A 19,177-nucleotide genomic window follows, 5' to 3' on the forward strand; every position below is an offset into this window, starting at 1 on the left:
ACACTGTTGTTCATATTAGCTTCCAGTAATTGACATTCCCTCTCTCGGAAAGCCCCTCGGTACACTTGGGGTAGGTTCCATATAGAGTGTATTAGAAGTGTTGTAAACTCTAGTTCCATCCGTGATAAGGCTGCAGTCACAGGCCGTCGGTCAAAGTTGCTGTGTGCGCTCACATGAATACGATGCCACTATGAATAAAGGTATGGTGGTGCCGTGTTTGTTACTGCAAACACGCTTATTCCGGTCGAGAGTTATCACTTTTTCAATCAGTGCATTTAGAGTATCTGATCACTTTTCCATTACATATATGTTGTGAATATGTCTATGTATCCACTTCTCTTTTTCACGCCATGCACTTAATGAACCTGGTTTATTTCACTACAATATCGTTTTCTTGGGGACTGAGGGCCATTTCACTGAGGAGATCATTTCATTAGGGATGTAATGCGCAAACTAGATAACCGTTGGACCATTAGGGTAACAGAATGGGTACCAAGAGAAGGGAAGCGCAGTAGAGGACGGCAGAAGACTAGATGGAGTGACGAAATTAGGAAATTTGCAGGTGCTATTTGGAATCGGTTGGCGCAGGACAGGGGTGATTGGAGATCGCAGAGAGAGGCCTTCGTCCTGCAGTGGACATAAATAGGCCGATGATGATGATGATGATGATGATGATGATTGTTTTCTTTGATTATTGTTTGTGCTTTTTAATATTCCAGCAACAAGAAGCGGGCGTGAAACAACAAGATAAAATTTTCTTACATAGCTTCACATTACAGAACGGTGGCTGCTGTGACAAAATTACATGTTACATTAAGAAATCTGAGCTGAAGACAGCAGTTCGCCAGGCTAAAATTACAATTGGCAACAACCGACAAGAGCCATGGGCACACCAAAGCAAATAAAAAAATTTTAAAAAATGTACTGTGCAAGCTCTCTACAACAAAAACAGGGTGTCAGCGCAACGAACACACACTCACTCGTAGATGACGCACTTCACAATGACAGCAAAATTGAAAACATCAAGTTTTATAATCGATGCCTCGAATATACATGTTCGGCAATATGGTGTAAACATAAATTTGCCATTGAAATGAAGCACTATTTTAACCCTTTCGCTGTCACTGACGTACCGGTACGTCATCGCGCTTCCCCCCCACAGTGTCACTGACGTACCGGTACGTTCTCTATCGCGCGTTCAAAATTTCGCGCCTGAGCGCAAAGCTGGCGCTCCTGGACTTGGCCACGCCATCTGTTGACTCTTCTTACAAGTTCGTATTTTCGCCCCGGCCTGTGTTAGTACACGTATTGAAGAGTACGGTGCGACTGCCACGCCCCCCTCTCTTTTTGCCGAGTGGCGCGGTGGCTCCGCGTTCGCTGGATCATGCGTCGGTCGCGCGCGTGTGGTTATGGGTTCAAGGGTTGTTCTGCCATCTCCGCCGGTTTGAAGGTTTTTATTTTTCTTCTGTTCGTGCGTCTGCTCCGGCGCGTCAAGTTCAGGCGCACGCGCCGCCGTTGCCTCTCCGAAAAGAGTGACTCGATTGCTGCTTTCGCTCTCTCGCCGCACCCTCGCTTCCGACTTGCAGCAGTAAACGTAAAGCCCTTCGAACTTTGTTTTAGCCTTTTTCTATCTCCCTCTTCTTGATCACACAACGTCCCATTTATCTCCGTTGCGCGGGCGACTGAAAGCGCATCCTCCCTGCGCGCGGTTACTTTCGGATAGCTGAGCAGCTCGAGACCTTCGTCTGTTCATTGGAGCGGTGGCTCTTAGGATTCAGAATACGAGCTGAGCTCGGATTTGGACTCTGACAGCGTCTAACGCGACGAAGAGATGAGTTCCGCATCGTCAGATTCGGATGTTATAGTCAGGCTGATGATGATGATGATGTTTACTAATAACAGCTGCAGAACATTAAAATGTGCATATTGCATTGACTATGTTATTTGTATACCAATCATAATCAAAAATAAATTGCTATGTTCATTCCCTGTTATGCTCGCTCCCTGAAACCAAGCCGACACTGGGGGTGCGTCACGGCCAGAAAGGTCCGACAGCGAAAGGGTTAAGAGTGTACAATGCACAATCGGCCTCGGCAACTGCAGCGAAAGTATGTTGAATATTCTGCAGAGCACTTCTCTTCCGAATGGATGGATGGATAGATGGATGGATGCTATGAGCTTCCCTTTTGGGACGGGGCGCTGGGTTGCTCCATCAAGCTCTTATTATATTGCCTAATGTCCTACCTATGTTAAGAAAAAAAAAGAAAAAGAACGGCATGATGAATTCCCCTAATCATACTTTCTGAACCCTTATTGTGAACTTTGCTTTTGTACGCCTCCGTTGTTTGTTGTTTCCCTACTTTTCTTCCACCAATCTTCCAATCGCCTCTTACTAACTTCTATTGCAGACATGTTTACTTCCCCCTGCTCTCGCTGAACCCGCGGGCTTCAAGGAGGCCAGAGGTGCCTATATTGACCGCTGGGCAGATATGTTCACACTCTAATAAAGCATGCTTCATCATTTCCCTAGCTTTGCCGCAGCAAGCACTTGTTGTATCTCACTTTATAACTGAGTGTTCTAAGGCACCCTCATCATGCTTTGAAAAGTAAGAAGCATCAATTTGAATTATTATAAACTGTTTCTTTCCCAATTTCATTTTTTTCTCTTAAGTAGTTACTCATAGCAGGTTTCTTTTCCATTCCTGCCACCCATGAGATTACCTCAGCCTCTCTCATTTTCCGCTTGACGTTCTTTGTTGCTGTGTTGCCCACCACACAGGTCACATACTTGCTAGTAAGCTTCCTAGTTCTTTTCCTCCACTGTGAATCAATGTTATTCCTGTACAAATACCTCAACTCTCTCCCAGCCCATTTACTTTCTTCTATATTCCTAATTCATAATTCTTCATAATTATTTTACTGCGAGTTTCCCTCACTTTAAAACTTGTCCAGCCTATATCACCCAGCAGAGATTCATTTGCAGTATTCCCATGAGCGCCCAATGTGAGGCCACCCATTGATATTTTGCTAGATCAAGTCCTGATTGTACCCCTGATTTCAAGCAAACAACCGCATTTCTTGATGTAAGCCCAGGAACCATTACACCTAACCACGTACATCGGAGAACCTCGTACCTATTGTATCCCCATAGTGCTCTGTGTTTCATTACGGCCACGTTTCTCTTCCCCTTTATTGTCATTGCTTTTTCCTGTGTTTCCATATATCTATGGCCTTTGTTTATCCATATACCAAGGTATTTATATTCTTTCATGAGAGGTATTTCCTGGCCCTTTAGTGACACTGTCGGTTCAATGCTTTCATTGAATACCATAACTCCTCATTTTTTAACGCTAAATTTCTAAATTGGCGCCTTCCTGTCCCCAGATATCAGCCAGACGTTGCATATCACTCTGCTAGTTAGCTAGCAACACAATGTCGTCTGCATAATACAAACCTGGAAGCTGCTGCTCTACTACTGTACCTGCCTTTTTGTACAAGAGATTAATCCCAATATTACTTCCCTCTAGTGCCCTTTGCATTGTCACCATTTACATCATAAACAGCAGTGGAGATAAAGGGCGCCTCTGCTTAAAGGATGCCCAACTCATATCAACTTTCTCCTCGCTCCTCATCCCTTCCCATTCAATGCAAACGGTATTTTCTAGATAAATTTCTTTCAAAACCTGCATACAATCGTCGCCCAAGCCTTCCCCTTCCAGAATATCCAACAAAATGTTGCGGTCTACGTTGTCATGCGCTCCTGTAATGTCTAAAAAGGCCACATATAACGGTCTCCTTTCTACTCTGGATATTTCAATAGACTGAGTAAGGACAAATAAGTTATCATCCAGACATCTACCAATTCTGAAGCTATCCTGAAGCTCTCCCAAAATGACATTGTTCTCTGCCCACGCTTGCAGCTTTAATTTAACTGCCTACATCGCTAACCTGTATATTACTCATGTAATGGTAAATGGTCTATATGAGTGAATTCTATCTTTCTCCCCCTTAAATCCATTAATTCCATTAAATCCATTAATTCCATGCCGGCAGCTGCTACATACGATATGGCCGCGCGGCCCCTATATTGAGAGCGATCTGCGACGGGACAAGAGCCTAAGCATCTAGGCTTACCGTGCTGTGTTCTCGTCGCTTAGTTCACGTTGAAGCCAAAGGCCACACAAAGGTCAATTCCCTCATTCCTGCTACCACACTTCCTCGATCCAGCGTTTTGATAAAGAGTTTCCGGGGTCACGAGTGAGATGTGTTCACGTTTGCTTGTGGATGCATGACACCATGCTTGTTAATTTAGCTAGTAAACGAATGTTTAAAAGTTTATACAGCCGATGAAACTGCTATCCTAAGTTTTTGTATAGCTCTCTACTAATTTGATATCGTAATCGATGCTTCGCCTTTCGGACGAAACTGCGACTGTCTTTATTTATCGCAACTTTAGTGCATTGGGAGTAAATCTTTGTTTTTCCAAATGAGAGAAATTTGTATTTCTGTATGAAAGAATGAGGTGCGCAGTACTGTAAAAGACTTCTCTTTAGGTTATCGAGAGTGTTTTTTCCTCCCTCCTTTTTTTTTTGGTCGCAGAAAATGGGTGCAGACTACTATCGAGGGCATATTAGAATCAACTAAATATGGTGGCTCACAGTGCAGTCCAGAAACTTTCTGTTTTGAAGTGGAGTTGCAGTCTTATGCTATGCATGTTTTCGGCAGCGCACCGACGTAGAGCTATAGACCAGTGGAGCTCCAACGCGGTATGCGGCACAAATGTTTGCTACAGTGCGCATCCGTAAACTTCTTTTTTGGAGGGGGGAGGGGAGGGGTAAATCCCCCGATATCTGGCCACGCGGCCGTACGCATTTCCCTAACAAAATGTTTCATGACTAATCTGCTAGGGCAGGGCGCATGAACCACTGCACTGTGGAAAAGGCAGATTGCAAGATTAGAGAGCCTTATTTTTGCTCAGTACTTAATACAGTACAGCAATACATGACATATTAGAACCTTTGCACACGCACTTAGCATACCATGAACTCAGTAGCCGCTAAGCACATGACGTGGCGCGATGAGCACATCTCAGGGGCATTCAGTCTTTCTATTGACTAAGGAGCCTTGCAGCTTTTTCAGTGCTGCTAATGACTTGCACAATGGAGTAGAAGCAACCTCTGTGTGCGTGCTCAGCCAGCACCTTGCTGCCGCCGCAGTGTTCTTTTACTCCGTTCTTCGTTTGTTTGTTTGTTTGCTCACTTCGCTTCTCCTTCTCTGCATCACCCTCCTCGCTCTCCTCTGAGCCAGTGCACCTCGTTGAAGAGCACAGTCGCTGCCTCGCTTGTCTGTGGGATTTTCCAACCGCATTATAACCAGTATTTGGTCTCGCACGGCTCCACTATAAGTGATATGCGCAAATTTAGTTCTATGGGAAGATAAATGGGAGTAAGAAAAGACCCCATTATATCCAGTCCTGCACTATAAGTGATTACATAGCAAGAAGTTTGAGCTGTATTGGTTTTTCCATTAAAGCTGATGCGCACCCACCATGGTTGCTTAGTGGCTATGCTGTTGGGCTGCTAAGCACGAGATCATGGGATTGAACCCCGGCCACAGCAGCCACATTTCAATGGGGGCAAAATGCGAAAACACCCATGTACCTAGATTTAGGTTCAAGTTAAAGAACCCCAGGCGGTCCAAAACTCCGGAGTCCCCCACTATGGCATGCCCAATAATCAGATCATGGTTTTGGCATTTAAAAGCCCATAATTTTTTTTTAAAGCTGATGCGAAGCCCAGCGTAATGCTTTGCTTCAGTGAGAGCGATTCACTTGACAAAGCCACAATTACACTTCCTGATAGCTACTCAACGTGAGAACAATGCTTATCAAATACATGCCTGCTCACAAGTGAAGTGGAAAGCACTGAACTAATTTCAACGCCTCTCATCAACAAAAAAAGCACACAAAAGGCAGCAGCAAGTCACAGCCCTGCTTGACGTACCGTCTTGAGGTCCCAGGCCTTGACAATCTTGATGGTGGCAAAGATCATGTTGAGCCGCAGCTTATGCTGTTTCTTCGTCCACAGCTTCACCACAAGGTCGTATTTGCGTTTGAGGCTGCACAGCAGAGAAAGAGCGCGGGAAAGAGAGCGGTCACATTGGCTGGGCCACTTGCTTCAGAGATGACTCACCTCTCGGCCAGTTCAACAGCCTCTTGGTTGGGAGGTGGGATCATGAAGCAGACACCCGGCACTTGGCCCTCGTGTCCCTTGGCATTGGCCACCTGCACAGCACACCAGCCGCACTCACTAATGCATGCAGCATACGCACTAACAGCCTTACCAATTTTAACAATCACAGTAACAACAGTTTACATCACATAACAATGTACTATCAGTGTCAAATGAAACGTGAACAGCGGAACGCATGGCCTGAGCATTAGTGAACGTATAGCATGTGCCGTCCAGTCATCACCAGCGACAGGCGCGCACATCCGGTTAGGCCGCACTGAGCGATTCTCTTCTAGTGAGACAATTTTGCTTCCGTTCTGGTTTTTATATGTGAAAGGGAGAAAAGAAAACTAAACAAGAACAGAAGCTAGAATATTGCAGCTTACGGGGGGAGTATTGTCGTACAGTTCGCCGAAACCACAAGTGCTATCGACGTCAAATGAAACGCGAACGGCGGTGTGCGTGGTGCAATTTGCTCCGTCATCATAAGAGATTGAATTGCTCATGCGGTTTGCCCCTTGTGAGCCACATTCATTCTTTCAACTGGCCAACTTGCGCAGCGTGGTACCGCTGGCAGTCGTGACAGTAACCGGCGTGCGCGTGCCGAGCGCGTTTGGCTCCGATTCTCAAACGAGCGCAGTGCGGCAAAACCGGATGTGCGCGCCTGTCACTGGTGATGACTGGACGGCGCACGCTATACCTTCACAAATGCTCGGGCAACACGCTTCGCTGTTCAAGTTTCATTTGACGCTGATAGTACACAATAGCTGTTCAGACTCAAAACAAGGCAGAGCAACTGTTGCAATTCTCTTGTTAGCTACAGAGAGTATGTAGGCAAATGTAATGCAAGTTCTAAAGAAAAGTGGTGGAAGCAATGTAGCTCAGCTTTTCAATTGCCTGTTTAATCGATCGTGTAATTACAGTGCTTTTGCCTGAAGATATCCCAATGCAAATCCCATGTTCTAAAAGAGTAAAAAACAATTATGCCTCATTTGAAGTGAAAAAAGAAATTAATGTAGAAAAGAAGCAACAAGCTTTTTGTCAGCTACATCCCATTTCTAAATAAAAGCAATATTTTTTTCCCCTGCTTTGCTCCGAACCACACCTTCAATACAAAACAAGAGACAACTCCTGAAAGCGGGACCTATGTTACATACGAGTTCTATTTAACCTTAAATTTTTATAAATGCGAAATGTTGCACTTCTTACTAGTTGGCAAACAGACCCATTACTAGTCATGTACACATTTCGTGAAAATCTTCTGGTAACAATGCTTCATCAGTCAAGGCATTTGTGAGACCTACAGAAGCACAGACTAGCACTGACCTTCCATCGGTCCCGCTGGGTGTTGTCATGCAGCCAGCACTGCTCACCACGAGCCACCGTCATCTGGACAAGCATGGTACACAGAAACGTCAGCAGGCACACTGAGTTACCGTGGCATATGACAAGTGACATAAATGACATGTCAGGCGCAGAGATCTCTTAGAGTTTAAGCCACATTCTGAATGCCTGCATGCTACCAGATGTCTGTTGGCAAGTTTGTAAGCAAATAAGCCAAGGATGCCGTGAAGAAATTGCATAGCCTAGCTCTTGAACAAAAATAACAGTGTTTACAGGCTTAAGATCAGTGTATTGAGCGTTCATTTGGTGTCCAATGAGACTACTGAAAGTATTAGTGGCATATATGTACATAAAAGGAAGTGGACAAATACAGAATTACACCTTTCTTGAAGAAAGTACTAATAACTGACTGTTTATTTGCTTCTTATGGTTCCTAAACAGGTCTCAACAATTTAAAATGCACAGGAATGGTGTTGAAGACACCAAGCTACGCTCTTCTCTAGCGAATATTGCTGCTCAACACACAGCAGCAGGTAGCCTACATTTGTGTTCAAACAAAAGTCTATGCTTGGTTTTAAAGGCTACAAGTGGCATAAATGCTGCTGCCATGGCATGAAGTTCACCAAAATCATAAGTAAAGCCAATAGCGACAACAAGTACCAAAGAGATGGTAGTGTAGCATGCCATATAAAGTCAACGTCCGACATTTTGGACTCCCTGGGGACTGCAAAAATGTCCGAACTATCAGGAAGTCCGAAAAAAATGAATGCATGCCTTTTCTGCTTCCAAGGGCCTAAAATGCTACAGGCACGTCCGAAATAGCTTTAAAGCCCTGCCAGTACATTTATCAGTGGTATTAGTGCTCATACTGTGATAGGAAATGACGGGTACATGTGTGTCTAATTAGGGATACATATTGCATCCCATGCCAATTGCTCTTTCCCACTGATATGGTTCACCACAATACTTCCATAAGCTTTACTGCGTAACACTGCTGTATTGAGAAGCTGACTTTTGGGAATCGGCATTATGCAACGCGCTGTGCTTTCTGAGCTTTGAAGCCATTGGCGAGGATTACAAAGGTGGAATCGGCTTCATTCCTAACAGCGGCGAATTGTTTCAATAAAAAAACATGAAACGGAACAGCTAGAAGCTTGGTAGCGAACGTCAAAGTGGCTAGGCCTCGCGTAGTTGCGGTGGTGGAAACGGCTGCCAGCGGGTCTGCATGTGAGATTGCCGGTTCGAGGTAGCGAGATAATCAGAGTAGCAGCAGTGGTGGCTTCGATCAATGCAGTTTCAGACCTGCGGTCATGACCAAAAGTCCAGAAAATAGACGGCGAAGGTTTTCATGCGTTCGAAATTTCAGATGTTCTTATAGATTTACTCTATGGGGTTGTGTGAAGACATCCAAATTATCGGGCATGTCCGAAAAATCAGCCGTAAAGAAAATTGATTGCTGACTGCAGCAAGATTATTGGGCACTGCCATGAAGTAGCTGAACAATAAATAACTTGATGTGTCAAAAAATGTTAATGTACATGAGTTTGTGAACAGTTCACGAACCATGGCGGACATTTTCTAGAAGGCTCATGAAGGCAAGCACATATAACAGGGTGCTTCCACGAGATAGCACACAGAGGTCCAATAATTTGTAGTTTAGATTCCATTTAATATTTTATATTTTATGTGCACATCACATGGTAGCACGAAAGTGAACTTGGCTTCTTTGACAAATGGATCCATTAGGAGGAAAAAAATACCGAAACTCTCCAATGCGGAGACGCCATTTCCATGCACCGGGCATTCTCGTAAATTCACAATGTGAAATAGAAAATGTTATGGCTGCAAAGAATACAGTTTTTTGTGCAAAACGTATACGTAAAGAACAGTCAGCTAGGATTGTTCGAGGTTTCTGTGCATAACGGAAGTGTTTTAGAAAAATACCTTAATTTGATACACTTCAAAAGTTGCTATATTTAATAATTTTTATCTACTGAACCAATGCAGGTAGCTTTCTGAAATTTTGTGGGCCGCGAGACCTTAACCTATTTAACAAGCCTTCTAAATATTGTTGCTGCATCACAAATTAACATGTTTACAATTTTCCTCAAACGTGAAGCTTTGACGAAAATGAACACTATTTAAAAGTGAAAAGAAAAAAAAACATTAATTTTCCTCAAAATTTCGTAAATAGCTGTTCACAGACACTGGAAAAAGAACATTGAAAAACATGTTGCATTATTTTGTTTGTAATGACAACATATGTGGCAGAAATGAGAGCTTACCAGGATGTAGCAAGGTGCTAAGAAAAAGAGACATCAGGATAAAAAGAACAAACACAAACCTCCGAATTGCCTGAACTTGACCATGACTGCAACACCAAGGCAATTTTGGCCTTATGATTAATACTTACGCATAAAAGTGCATTTAGTACAATACTCATTCGCTTGAATGCAAATAAAAGTATGCCAAAAGAACAACCTTTACATGGCTCATTTTATTTAACAGCAAGTGTTCATAGCTTGCAGCGTAGATAATTTGTTCTTTGTTAATGCATGTTTGTATTTCTGTGTGTGCTACAGATTTAACGGGGAACTTTCTGTGCATCTACACAAGTAACAGAATTTACTGCAGGTAAAGGTCTCTAAAGATGTCATAATGGCCATGGCTCCGTCAGAAAAGTCATTAAATAACCTAAGATGCAGTGGTAGGGATGGTGATGGTTCCGACAGGTTTAGCCGGCAGATAGTACAAGTGATTGGTCTGTTCTACCGCCTCTTTAAAGATAAAAACGGGTTGTTAGATTACTATATAAAGAAAAGTTCATAGCCCCTAAGAATGATCACTTGTCGGAAAGGTCAGTTTCTTAGAAAAGTTGGAAAGAGGCGCGACACTTCCTCTCTCAGAAACTTAGGTGTTTGGGAAACACTACCTGTTCCATGCACTCATGAGGAAACGTTCTGTGCAAAGTCTCAAGTAGAGCATTTCTCTTTTCACTGAAGTATTAGCAGGACCAGATTAACTGTTCTGCGTCGCCAATTTCATTACAGTCAGTGCAAAGCGGAGAAGCTTCTCCAGCCTTGAAGGCCCAAGCTGGTGTGTTCGCAGAGCTAGTTCTTAATCTATGAAACAGCGTATACCTTCTGTGTGGTGGATTCTTTGAACAACACTTGGATCCTGAGGAGATATACAAAGTGCTCAGAAGTGCCTTATCTTTACATAAGAAGTGATTCATTGGCACCCTTAATTTCATCTACTGCTTATTGTAATTATTCGAATCCAGGCCAAACTCTAGGGTCCGCTCAGATTGGATGTTTTAAAATAATGCACCAGTTTCTAATTGAAATTGATAAATACAATGCATAGCTAGCGCCCTATAGAAAAGTCAGTATCAAAGCTGCTACTAGCTGCACTAGTACCCAACTGAAGTACATGAGCGACATCGCCATCTTCACCTGTGTCGCATCGGAGCTGGTTGTTTATTCTATGGTATCGGCGTGTGGCATGGCATTATTGTGATGGCACAAAACAGGCGATGCCGCTATAGTGCCGCTTTCAAACGAAAAGTTGTGCTAGCCATGGAAGCACTGTCAAACATTGAAGCTGGGCAGGACTTCAGCATCGACGAGAAAAATGTCCACCGTTGGAGGGGGCAATGGGAGAAGCCTATTGCGTGTGCCGCAACGAGGATGGCATTTACTGTTTGACAATAGTCCACTGTTTGAAAATGAAAGCACTAAGGAAGATAGCAACAAGGCTAGCAGCAATGATGATGTAGAAAGAGCTCAGCATGCTCATTATTCAATAAATGCTGTTTTCATTTTGTGACCTCTGTCCTCGCTTTTTTGTTCGGCCTACATTCGAGGTAAGCTCCTCCCCCCCCAGCTTTTGGGGGTCTGCTTAGAATTGGGGCCGGCCTAGATCCAAGTAAACATGGTAATTACCTGCAAGTCCCAACATGTAATGATACCCAATGAAACTTTAGACTGAGATGGCTTTGCTGAGCTCCTTAGCCAACATCAATGACTGTCAGTGTAATCGAAACAGCTGGAGTGTATGTAGCTTGTTCAGGTTAACGCAGCGGCCACACCGCCAGAAACATTCCAACATATTTCGCTTCACTCGCTGCCATCTGCCACCGCCTCCAGTGGACCTACTCCCCATTCTACTGCACTCTACGAACTCATTCAAAAGAGGTGATTTTTACAACAGCTTCATCTGAAAGCACGAACAAAATACGGTTGCGAATGATGACCAAGGAGAGGCATCAATGCACAAATTTACGTGCTTGAAATCATAATTCTAGTTTACAAAAATTGCCTTTCTCCTGCAATCCTGGTCAAGTTTAGGCAAGTAAGGGACTCATGCAGGTTCTTTTTACCCCGATATCCCTTTTTTTTTTTGGCACATTGCTGCATCCTGACGAATTCCCTCATTTCTACCACCTATACTGTCATTACAAACAAAATAATGCAACATGCTTTTCAATGTTCTTTTTTCAGCGTCTATGAAGAGCTAGCTGTTTACGAGATATTGAAAAAAATTAATGTTCTTTTTTTTTTTCAAATTTAAATATTGTTCGTTTCCGTCAAAGCCTTACATTTGAGGAAAATTGTAAAAAGGTTAATTTGTGATACAGCAACAATATTCAGAAAGCTTGTTGAATAGGTTAAGCTCTCACAGTTTACGAAATTTCAAAAGGCTACATGCATTGGTTTAGTAGATAAAAATTCATAAATACAGCAACTTTTGAAAAGTGCATAATATTAAGGAATTTTTCTAAAACACTTCCGTTATGCACAGAAACCTCTAACAATCCTAGCTGACTGTTCGTTACGTATATGTTTTGCACAAAAAACTGTATTCTTTATAGTCATAATATTTTCTATTTCACATTGTTGTGAACTTACAAGAATGCCCGGTGCATGAAAATTGTGTCTCCACACTGAATAGTTTTGGCATTTTTTTCCTCCTAAAGGATCCATTTGTCAAACAAGCCAAGTTCACTTTTGTGCTACGGAGTGATGTGCGCATAAAATATAAAATATCCAATGGAATCTAAAATACAAATTTTTGGACCAGTGTTGATCTCTCGTGGCACACCCCATTCAGAGTGAGCACGAGCAGTGAGGGAAGAGCATGAGAGAGTATTGAACAGTGTCTGACCATTCCAAACGTCAGTAACCTAGCTACCAATGCACCTCTCCTAGAAGTGCTTTTCAAAGCACCATCAGTACTGCCAGTTGAGAACACAAATTGGCTACCCTTTGACAAATCTAGATTCAAGTCACTCACATTCAGCTGGCTGTAGCTGCACACAGCAGTGACCCGCAGAGCACGGGGCAACGGTGCACGCCGCTGCTTGAGGGGCAGCACCTGGCGAGAGCGCTCGAGCAACGCATTCACAATGCCCGCGTAGCGTGCCAAGTCCTCGCGCAGCTCCTGCATCTGCTGCAGCAGCCGCTCGCCCTCTTCCAGCGAGAAGCTGGGTCGGCTGAAAGTCGTGTTGAGTCTCTCCTCTCCGCGCTGCAACCACTGCTCGCACTCGCGAGCCTCCTTGAAGAACTGCACAACCAAAAAGAAACAGAAATGTGACATTCTTGAATGTTGTGACCATGTCTTAGGTACAGTGAAACCTCGTTATTATGTAGCTGGCTCGTACACACTAAACGGTAGTAGCCACTAACCGCCAAGTACAAATATTTGTCTCTTGATGTATGCTGCCACTACCAACAAAGAAATAAGTGCAATGTCGCAGAACGTTTTATAATATGCACCCGAGAATATTTTTTTTGCTTTTTTCCAATGCGGTGAAAAAATGCAGCCTCTATCGCACAACTATATGATAGGGCAAAGGCAATCCAACAATGCCAAGTGGCATTTCCAAACTTTGGCAGGGAACACAGCAGCAGACATAGCAACAGAGTGGATGACTCGTCCGACTTTCCTCGATGCACGTGTGTGCGTTTGTCCAAAGGTAAAAATTAAATTAAACTATGGGGCTTTACGTGCCAAAACCACTTTCTGATTATGAGGCACGCCGTAGTGGAGGACTCCGGAAATTTTGACCACCTGGGGTTCTTTAACGTGCACTTAAATCTAAGCACACAGGTGTTTTCCCATTTCGTCCCCATCAAAGTGCGGCTGCCGTGGCCAGGATTCGATCCCGCGACCTCATGCTCAGCAGCCCAACACCATAGCCACTGAGCAACCACGGCGGGTACCAGTCAAAAAGAGACCGAGAAGCATGTTCTGCACGGACGCGGACAAAGGGCATGGGGCAGTTAGGTTCCTCGTCGTTCCGTCATTCTTTTTGGAGTTCAGCAAGTAGTGCGAAGAAGTGCAAGGTGGCAAGACGAGACGAGGTGGTAGGGAGCCGTGACACGGTCAGTCGAGTTCGTGATGAAAGCATGGCGCCAGGACGCAAATTGGCAGGAGACTGTAACATCTTGAAGGAGCCAATAGTGTGTCAGCCCTTTTGGTGTTGTTCCTGGGTAGCCAGAATAGCTTCCGAACTGCGACCACCTCAAGTACGGCTCAAAAGTATGAGTCAGTCGAAAATGTTTGGAACAGGAGGCCAAGAGAGCTTCCGTAGAAGTAAAGCATGATGTTTTGTTTTATTTTCTCGCATTTTGAAAATTTTCACGTTTTGAGGCTAGAATATTTTTCAACAAGTAAGATATGAGCTTTATGTCTTGTTTGATAAGCTCCAAGATTTGAAAGATGCATTTTAGGTAAAACTTTAGTTCCGCGAGGTGTTAATTAATGAGTAGATAGGCTTTCTTTTTCTTGTGAGTAACCTCAAGGTCAAGGTTGTCCGTGAGAGGCCTTGGTAATGCGTGTGTGTATTAGTTTACCTTCATTCTTTTATTAGTGTTTTCGAATATTTTTTAAGGTTAAGCGTGTAGGTTTTCAGTAACTGCGTAATTTGCACTGAAAAGCGTTCTTAGTTCTATTAGCGCGTGTCCTGTGCGGACGGAAGGAAGCAGAAGGTTTATGACTGGGTTGCTCGTGTGTGTTTAGGGCAGCCGTGTTCTGACTTCTCTAGTGAGCGTGCGTGGAACTAGTTGTTAGAAGACGATATTTTTTTTTTTTTATGGGTTCTGCGGAATGCGTAAGTTACGCAAGTTTAGTTATTCGTTTAAGGTACGTGTCCTGTATGGACTAAAGGAACAAATGTGAGTAAGCATGATGAAGTGCTTACGTACGATGTAAGTACGTGTTCTGAATAGAGATCACAAAGCTAGCGGGATTGTGATTACATACCTGTGGAGTTGGCCAGACTGTTAAGTGGCAACAGTATGTGAGATAAGTACACCACTGCGATAGGGTAAGAACAGGCTGTTCGTGAACTTAGGCTACTTAAGTTATGTTCGGGTATTGGTGGTTGAGAGCTTTCGGTTTAGTTCTGCGTAAACCTTTGCTCTTGTGCAGCACGACAGTCAGATCTGGTTAAGCTCAGGGGAAATGTGAACGCTCGCTTTGGCGGCACAAAATTTTGGGGTCAGAATTTTTGGTTCTCAGTTGAGCGGCTTGCATGGAAATTTTGATAGGAAGCCTGGTGGGTTAACAGCTGATTCAGAGCGTTTGCACGCTGAGTGGTATTGTGTTGCCAGGATCAACTCTTCTGTGCCGGTTGTTGTGAGATGGTTTAAGGCATTCCAAGGGCGCAGTTGTTACGGAGAAGCCGTATTCTTGCTTGCCAGCCATTTTCTTCCTGCCCAGCGGTTGTCAGCACTGGCCAGTCGAGATTTTCCAGCCCATAGAGGAGCTGTTAAGAATGGCCTGCAGAGGTGTCGACATGCAAAGTTTTCTCAGCCTGCTGTAGCTGCAAGCGTGGCGAGCTTCCCCGAAGAGACCACGGAAGCCTTCAACACCTGCCACGGTGACTCGTTTTGTAGGAACCACGAGGTGCCGTGTCAACACCTCCTCGGCGCCGCTACGACTAAACGCGATCGGCGCACGAACTGTTGTTAGTGAACTCGCCACCACCAACCCGGTCTTTCGGGAGCGAGGGATTTCCCGAGGGACTGCATTTGGCGGCGCCGTCCCACGCGCCTTTCAAAACGCAAGACAATGGAGAACCACAGAGACGCTGCGGGGGTCAGCTCAGGGAATAAGAGGCGCCTCCCTTGGGCAAGACACAGTTCTGCAAAGACCGTCTCACCTCGATGGGGGGCAGTGAAACCAGTGCGTACGTGTGTGTGTGAGACCTCCTCCTCCAAAAAGGCGGGTCAACTACGGTGACGTTGGATGCTACGAATTGGCGGTGAACTGCCGTTTTCCCTCACCTAGGGATCTCAGGAGGACGGAGTGTTCATAAGCAGCTGTTTGTCGGCTGCTAGGGTGTGGTCGTGTTTGAGAAGCAGTGAGTTTGGAGCTTCGTGCTCATATGCTGTATGCTTCGTCTTGCGTGCTCCGTTTGGGAGTCACGCTAGACTGTCGAATGTATCTCGTTTAATGTAAAAATATGTAAATAAACCCTGTATGCCTCGTTCCTCCCAAGTTCCTCCCTACGACTACAACTCCTACAGCCATAATAAATGTACACATATGAATTGCCCAATGCGTGTTCATCTATAGAGTGACATCAGTGTTGCCTAGCGACCTTATCGGCAGTTATTCTTGAGCGCTTCCATGGTGTGGATGCTTATTGTGCACATGGAAGAGCAGCAACATGCCCGTTTAGAATGACAATGGGAAGCTACTAAGGCCAATTGTGCGTCGATCGATAAGCCTGGCCCATGGTTTGTGCTGACCAACAAAGACTCGCAGCATACATGTCAGCGCCAGCAGTGGGACGCCGCTGCCACTAAGGCCCATCGTAGCAATCCCCCACCCGGCGACGATCCGTAGCGTGCCCGCGACGAGCGGCCACATGAACAGAACAGGGAACGTGAGCGCTGGTGGTGGCAAAGCAGCACTGGCAAGACATGGGCTTTAATTGCGTATATATAGCCATACATATACAGTAAAACCTCGTTAAACCGTACCCACTTAAACAGTAGTTTCGTTTCAAAAGCAGTAAAGTCAAATCCCCAATTCAGCGGCCATTGAACATAATGTGTTTTGTATCCGCATAAACCGTACCAGCTCATTGCGTACGTATCAGTTAACACGTAATATTTCCACTTTTCATCACGCAAACACGGCGGTGCGTTGTCTCCATCGGGCGGCCCCAGCAGAACAACAAGCCTCAGAGATCGAAACAACGGCTTCCAAGTGCCCTGTGCGTTTGCGCGTGAGGACACATCAAAATCAACATCATTTCGGCGGTGTGCCAGAGAGCATTGTGGTGTCGTGCAAGGGAGGACTTGTGTCATGCCGAAGCAAGGATAAAAAAGACGCCAGGTGCTCAGTATAGAAGAAAAATTAGACATCGTTCGTGCTATCAGATGCGACACAAAGAAGTCGGTGCTAGCACACGACAGGGATCTGCTGTTGACTACGGTTTGTGGCATTTGGAATGTGAAGTTGTTCGGCAGCGCTGCTGCGACCGCAAAGAGATGTCAGCTACGAGGTTCAACTTTTCCTTATTGTTGCCCCTGTTGTTGTTGAAGTGTCGACTAGTGACAGTGATGAGGACGACACGGAACGCGACAGAACGGACGATTCAGATCTGACAGTGGCAGAAGCTGCATGTTACGTCAGCCTCATGAATGCAATCGTCGCGACGAGAACAGCACCCAGAAATGAAAAAGGTGCCCCACGACTTCTGCAGCGCTACTGCGCACATGCATGGAAAATACCTAACGCCAACAAGGAATCTAGTGTGCGAGTGTTTGTCGAGAAGAGGGGGCTGGCTGAAAAGTGAATAAATACTGCATGTTTTTTTCCTCTTTCATCGCACTCTCTTGGCGAGTTCCGTTTTTGACAGGTAAGTGGGCGATCTCATGCTATTTCGGTTAAACAGTACTACCGTTTAGTATGTGCTTTTTCCGAGCTCCGGCCAACTACAGTTTAACGAGGTTTCAGTGTATATAATTTCGTCATTTTAGAAGAACACATGACAGCTTCGCTGATTGTCGTCGTTCACAGAGTGAAAGGGCCGATGAATTTTTTCCTCCTTCATCACTTTTCTGGTTTCTGTTAAATGCTTCAGCGGAGACCATGTGCAGAATGTGTAGCACTAGACCATATCCCTTAACTAAGGTTCCTTTGAAAGCTCTATGCTCCTTAACTTTTAAAGGACCTTTGGTATGCCTGTGTGACTGGAGACTGTGACAAGTTAAACCTTTGGCTCCTTTAGTATACAATGTAGTTCATCTTTAGTAATAAGAAGTTAACTAGGCCTTAAAGCAGATGCCACGAGAATCCATGACATCATGGCTGGCTGGTGTGAGACGGCACTGTTGCCCCTAGCTTTCGCTTTTGCGTCTTTCCTGGCTTATCAAGCACTGTCTGGTATTTCAGAAGCATAGTTCATTGACACAGCTTAACTTTACTTTCTTCTTTAGTGTTCTTTTAAGTGTTATGTGAATTGAAGTGCTTAAGCGTACCTGGTGGTAGTGCGCGGCATGTCGCAGGTGGGCCTCGAGGGCGCGCAGCAGCTCGAGCAGCCAAGCCCACTGTGCCTGCAGTGCGCTAAGCTGCGCCTCGATGGCGCGTGCTGCTGGGTGCTGCTGGCGCACGAGGGATGACCCCTGGTCCAGCGTTGCATTGAAGGCCGACTCGCGTGCCTCAACCTCTGCTGTCAGCGTCCCTTGATGGTGCTCCAGCTCGACCAGGTTCAGGGTCGGGCTGCTCCAGTCACGCATGATCTCTGGCTGCTGCCGCTCCTGCAGGGCCAAAGCCCAAATAAGGGTTTAGTTGGAGCTGCAGAGGTTACCCTGGCCCCGTGCCTAGCATGATACTCAAGACAATTTGAGGAAAAGGTGAAAATGGAACAACAAAGAACAGCATTTAAGAATAAAAATAATGAAGAACGGTAAGTAAACAAAAGGATTCCTTAAAGGGGCCCTGAACCAACCCTCGGGCTGGGTGAAAAAACACAGTCTGCAGATAGCATATGCTGGTGTAAACACCTCAGCCAAATTTTCCAGTCGTACATGGCGCGTAGATACCGCAAGAAGAGTGTGAAGTCACCTTTCTCTCAAGCACTCTCTTTTCAACAGATGCCTGCTCCTCACTTTTTTCTGGACGCATTATTTCTTAATATAGCAGACTCCCATATGTGGCTGCTATTGGCGAATAGCTTGTAGTGCACAACTACGTGTCACAATGGTCCAGTCACAAAAGATGACCATGACATGACCAGTCCACTGATGGTGCGCGAGCAGTAGAATTGGCGGAATCAGGCTTCCTCCTGATTGAGCGGGCTTGGATAAAATATAATTTGTGGACACCAGGCACCAGCGTCTGTCTAGTTTCTCTTCACCCACAAATTGGCGACTCCAAACTTCACGTCATTGCTCTCAGCTCTGGGTGCCTCAGCTTCGCTGGGCCTGCTGCTGCAAGAAGCTCGAGCCCCGCTGTCTTCGCAGACCGCCTTCTATCCAGTCAGCCATGGCCTTGGATTCTCCCAGTCAAGTACTGCCGTCAGTGCCACTACCCAGCGATCTTGACGTCTCCGCTCTCAAGCTCTCGTAGTTCTGGTCATCGCA

The 19,177-nt window shown here is 45.1% G+C and overlaps 1 protein-coding gene across 10 annotated transcripts in view; it reads right to left on the reverse strand.

The window, feature by feature from the left end:
- shot (dystonin-like protein short stop) overlaps positions 1 to 19,177 on the reverse strand; it is a 306,414-nt gene that overhangs the window by 132,366 nt on the left and 154,871 nt on the right. For all 10 annotated transcript variants that reach the window (XM_055068483.2, XM_055068486.2, XM_055068482.2 and 7 more), the window contains 5 exons: positions 18,074 to 18,352; positions 12,870 to 13,139; positions 7,557 to 7,619; positions 6,192 to 6,283; positions 6,003 to 6,117 (listed from right to left, as the gene is read on the reverse strand). In XM_055068483.2, coding sequence (XP_054924458.1) covers positions 6,003 to 6,117; positions 6,192 to 6,283; positions 7,557 to 7,619; positions 12,870 to 13,139; positions 18,074 to 18,352 — 819 coding nt within the window. The remainder of the gene's footprint in view (positions 1 to 6,002; positions 6,118 to 6,191; positions 6,284 to 7,556; positions 7,620 to 12,869; positions 13,140 to 18,073; positions 18,353 to 19,177) is intronic.

This window comes from Dermacentor andersoni, chromosome 9 (assembly GCF_023375885.2).
Source record: "Dermacentor andersoni chromosome 9, qqDerAnde1_hic_scaffold, whole genome shotgun sequence".
Lineage (NCBI taxonomy): Eukaryota > Metazoa > Arthropoda > Arachnida > Ixodida > Ixodidae > Dermacentor > Dermacentor andersoni.